Here is a 5,480-nt window from a genome sequence, read left to right as displayed (position 1 = left end):
GTGTAGATCCGAAACCCTTGCAAAGACAGGCTTCTTTTAACCTTTCTGGAATGGGGTTAATCTCCATTCTTTCCTTGTATTGTGCCACATGTTCTTCTGGGTCGGTGGTACCATCATACAACTTCATATTAGGTGTTTTGAACCGTTTTGGTATCTCAGCATTACATATGGGTGGTGCAAAGTGAGACACCTTGTGACTTCCTTTCGGGATCTCAGGAATGGGTTTAACCCTCCCAGGACATTGGATATCATATCTTTAAGCTTTTGTAACTCCTTAGCCATGGCCTGATTGATTCCTGGTTCCTGCATAAGACCATGATTAGCATCATAAGATGTATTGAAAGTGTTACCTCCTGACTGGTTTGGAATTGGAATCCCAGAGGTGTATCCAAATTGAGGCAATTTTGGTGCAAGAGTGGGACTAGATGAAGCAATGGTCTGCATGGGAATGAAGTCTCCTACATGAATCTCAGAACTTTTGGGTTGTTGACTCTCTAAGGATCCTTGATCCTGGAAGATATTGGATCTAGGATACATTGGTGCTGAAGGTATTGGAGGATATTCCATGGATCCTTGAACCTGCGATGAGGATCCTTGATGCTGAGGGTAGGATCCTTGAGCTGAAAGCATCCCCATGTATCATTGCGAACTAGAGAAGGATCCTTGATGCTGAAAAGAGGATCCTTGAGGCTGGAAGTAGGATCCCTGAGCTTGCGTCATTGCTGATGATCCATATTGCATACTTGATGATCCTCCTTGATACTGGACACCTGATGCCTTGGAGTGCTGGATGGTTGTTGGTGGAGTAGTGAAATCCAACGACCTAGGCATCAATGGGGAGTGATCCTCCGCTGACTTCTTCAATTTCTTGATTTCATCAATCTCAAGAAGGATCCTGCCATTAGTTTCATACTGCTGTTGCATGTATCCTCTCATTTTGAAGCATTCTCAGCATTCTTCTGAGATCCAGAGGGAGAAGGAGGCAATGGTGGAATGGCCTATGATGAAGTGACCACCGACATGGAGCTTGAAGTTGTTTTTTCCTAAGAAGCCATGTAGTTGAAGGTAATGCACATAAATGAATGAAATGAACAAGATTTTCAAAGATGAAGCACCAATTGCCCCACGGTGGGCGCCAAACTGTTTTGGTAAAAAATCACACTAAGGATAATGTAACCAAATCTGATATTTGTGATGTTGAGTGCTTTATTAGATGAACAATTGTATGAACAATTATCAAAATAAAATGACAATGAACACAAGGATTTATACAAGGAAAAAGCCCTTGATCAATGTATGATCTTCGGCATAAAAAACCTCGGATAGTGAAAACTATCACTATCAACTATATTGAACAAGAAAGGAACTCACAAGGGTCATAGATTAAAATCAAATCAAACGCATAAACAATTAAGACCCGAAGCAAAAGAGTAAAACCTATATCTTTAGCTGGATCAAAAACTCATACATGGTTCTTTTGTATTTTTTCTAAAAAAAAAAAAAATAATCATTTCACCTCATGTAACATTCATTTCAACCTAGCATAAACAATTAAGACCCAAACAATAGAATAAAACCTATGTGGGTGTTTGGGTTAGCTTATTTTGGAGTTACTTTTGACTTTTTAACTTCTTAGAAGTTAAAAGGAATCTCAAACACCCCTAAGAAGGACTTTTATGGCTTGAAGAATGAGAAATTAAAAAGTAAGAAATTCTAACTTCTCACTTTTGACTTTTTAGAAGTTATAAAGAATCCTAAACACCCACTGTATCATTAGCTGAATCAAAAACTCATACATTCTACACGGTTTTTCTTTGTATTTTTCTATAAAAAAAGTAAAATAATCATTTCACCTCATGTAACATTCATTTCAACCTAACATTAACCACTAAAAACTACTAAATCCACAAAAAAAATATCAAATAATTTCTGCTAAATTTATAATCTCTATGTACTCCTCCACAACATCCAAAATTTTATCATATCCATGACCCATTCATACAACTTATAAAAAAATGAAATAATAAAAAGGCCAATGAGAGATATCATATACTTTGGTAGCTTAGCCAATCTCCCCTCAAACAATAACAAAACCAAAATCAAAATCCCCAATAAAACACTTCACTCTGCTTCTCAAATTCCTCCAAAATTCCACAAAATCCCACCAATTTCTCCACCAAAAAAACCCCATTTCTCTTCCAATCTTGTTCCCCAAGAAAAACCATCTTCAATTCCTCAACATTCAACACCAATTTCATACAGATTTAGCCTCTTTTTAGGGTTCATTGTTCCTGATTTCACTTATGTAATGCATCAGAAGAAATCAGAAGTTCAGATCGGAACAGATAGCAGCGGTGTCTCTTCCGATTTCAACCCTAATCCCATTATTTCATCTCCAAACCCTAACCCTAACCCTAATGTTACAATCACTCATCAGCATCAGATTCTGATTGATGATGTTGAAATTGATCCGTTTGCTTCATTCACTCCCAAATCGACACCTCACAAACGCCCTCAATTTTCCCAAATAACATCAATTTCATCCTCTTCAAGTTCCTTCACAAAATCCCCAATTTTGTCGAATCGGTTTCCGTCGAAAATTCGGTTTTGCAACACGAAAGCTGCCGCTTTTCGGGTTCTTTACCGCATCCGGAGGCTCCGAACCCACCTCCGGCTGATCTTGTTGCTCTCATTGCCCTTTTTTTACTTCTTGGTTTCGCACCCGAGCCAGTCGTTTTTGCTCGATTTCTTATCCGCTTTCGCCTTTTCGACTGCGTTGTTGTTTTCGCTGAATCTTGCTCTGCCGAGACTGCCGTCGATTCGGTTGTTTCTTGCAAGGTCTTTCCCAATTAAGTCGAATTCGTTGAGACCGCATTTGCCGGTGTTTTGGTCGATTGGGTGTAGGAACCGAGGGGATAAACGGGGTGGTTCGGGGTGTTGGGTGCAGGCGTATAATAATGGGGATGTGTACGAGGGTGAGTTTCATAAGGGGAAGTGTTCGGGTTGCGGGGTGTATTATTACTATATGAGTGGGAGGTATGAGGGGGATTGGGTTGACGGGAAGTATGACGGGTATGGGGTGGAAACGTGGGCTAGGGGTAGTCGGTACAGGGGGCAGTATCGGCAGGGTTTGAGGCATGGGTTTGGGGTGTATACGTTCTATACGGGTGATGTTTACGCGGGTGAATGGTCGAATGGGCAGAGTCATGGGTGTGGTGTTCATACTTGCGAGGATGGTAGCCGTTACGTAGGGGAGTTTAAGTGGGGTGTTAAACATGGTCTTGGTCACTACCATTTTAGGTAATCTTTTACGTCATTGTTGGATTTGTTTGCTTTGTTGTATTTGATGCTGGTACTTTTGTTGGTAATGTAATCCATTTAGGAGATCAGATTTATAGGAATTTACCCTTGAAGGTGTGTAGATTGTTCACGTACGGTGATTAGTTGGATATACATATTCCCAAGTTTGTTGTTAATAGTGAATAGCGACGATAGTGACAAGCTACCTATACGCTACGTAGCGATAACGATGAAATAGTGGGCGCTATTTTATGTTTAGTGACCACCAGAAGAAAGTTTAGAAACATTTTATCTGTATCTTATAACCAAATACGCTGTATTATATGTATATTTAACAAAAAAAACTGAAATCCCGCTATTTATATTAAAACAGAAAAAATAAGAACCGTTACCTTTAATACCTTTAATGTACTCGGCTTATTTTATATGGGCATATGTATAACCAAATAAATAGAAAAATTAATAAATTTAAATAATAATCGTTTTCTTTTGTAGGAATGGCGATACGTATGCTGGAGAATACTTTGCAGACAAGATGCATGGTTTTGGAGTGTATACTTTTGCAAACGGTCATAGATACGAAGGGTCATGGCATGAAGGAAAACGACAAGGACTTGGTATGTACACTTTTCGAAACGGAGAGACTCAATCCGGGCATTGGCAAAACGGTGTTCTCGATGTTCCTAGCTCACAAACTACAATGCACCCTGTATCCCCTGTTGCCGTTTATCATTCCAAAGTTCTTAACGCCATTCAGGTATATATATCCGCTTCTGTTATATATTATTATATGTGATTTATAATTTTGATTAGGGCTACAAACAAACCGAACGAACACGAGCAAGCCCTTGTTCGTGTACGTTTGTTAAGGAGATAATGGTGTTCACGAATTGTTAATGAACACTTACCCGACGAGATTTACTGTTAGTTTTTGTTCATCAAGAATATGAATGTGTTCGTGTACGTTCGTAAATTTTAGGTAACGAACACACACAAATGTTACGAACGCAACCGAACACAAACGGACGTTCATGAACACAAACAAACGTTCATGAACAGAAACAAGCATATTTTAAAAGGACTAACATTTATTAAATATTTTATTATTGGGAATTTTGAAATATTTAGATAAAATATAAAAATTTAAAACCCTAATGAACTATCGAACACAAACATAAACGAACATGTTACCGAACGTTCATGAACATAAATGAACGAACGAGGCCTCTATTCGTGTGTGTTCATTTAATTAACGAATGAACACAAACGAACATCACGAACTGTTCGCTGAAAGTTCGGTTCGTTTGCAGCCCTAATTTTGATGATGCTATCTTTCTTTGTGTACATGATTTGTAATTTGATGATGGGATCTTTCTTTGTGTGTACATAATCAGGAAGCACGAAGAGCTGCAGAGAAAGCGTACGATGTAGCGAAAGTTGATGAAAGGGTGAATCGGGCGGTAGCAGCGGCCAATAGAGCAGCTAATGCCGCCAGAGTGGCAGCCATAAAGGCAGTACAGAAACAGATGCACCACAGGCCAAACAGTGACGGGCTTCCTATCCCAATGGTTCAAAACTTTCATCGTCTATCAACCCAGTTGCCGGTATGAGTTTATCCCAACGGGCCTAGTTTTGTTTTGACGTCTTGTTTAGTTTTCATAGAGAGAGAGAGAAAGAGATGAAGAGGGTTGTTTGGTTGTTTGTGTTTCTACTTGTAAAGTTTAGGGTTAGATTTGAGTTGTCGTGCCGATGGGAAGTTCAAAACTCATTAAGGCATTCTATGTGTATTAACAAACAAATAACAACTACCACTGATGTTATAAGTTCAAATCTGATGTTCGTTTCTTAATTGTAGTTAATTTTTTTCTAAATCAAGAAAACAAATTTCTTAGCTTTACAAATTGTATTTTGTGGGATTTTAGTAAAAATCACTTCACACTTGTAAACATATATACCGGTCGTACACTACTGGTCGTATATAAGGCTTGTATATATGTTTATGGATTATATATAAGGCTTGTATACTGGTCGAATATGTGTATGGGTTGTATGTAAGGCTCGTATACTTGCACAACCAAACACACTGATGTTTTCTTACTACTATACGACCCGTATAAACTTATACGAGTCGTAACATGATTAGCAGTAGAAAAAAAAGGGTGATACGCAACTGTTAGTCG

The 5,480-nt window shown here is 38.6% G+C and overlaps 1 protein-coding gene across 1 annotated transcript; it reads left to right on the top strand.

The window, feature by feature from the left end:
- Positions 1-2,020: 2,020 nt before the first annotated feature.
- LOC110872040 lies at positions 2,021-5,149 on the top strand. The gene is made up of 3 exons (XM_022120801.1): positions 2,021-3,300; positions 3,796-4,057; positions 4,695-5,149. The coding sequence occupies exons 1-3, from the start codon at positions 2,036-2,038 to the stop codon at positions 4,908-4,910; spliced, it is 1,743 nt and encodes a 580-aa protein (XP_021976493.1). The 5' UTR covers positions 2,021-2,035; the 3' UTR covers positions 4,911-5,149.
- The last annotated feature ends 331 nt before the right edge of the window (positions 5,150-5,480 follow it).

The sequence above is a fragment of the Helianthus annuus genome, chromosome 1 (assembly GCF_002127325.2).
Source record: "Helianthus annuus cultivar XRQ/B chromosome 1, HanXRQr2.0-SUNRISE, whole genome shotgun sequence".
Classification (NCBI taxonomy): domain Eukaryota; kingdom Viridiplantae; phylum Streptophyta; class Magnoliopsida; order Asterales; family Asteraceae; genus Helianthus; species Helianthus annuus.
The sequence above is the reverse complement of the archived record's forward strand: the minus strand, read 5'-3'. Positions and strand labels throughout refer to the sequence as shown.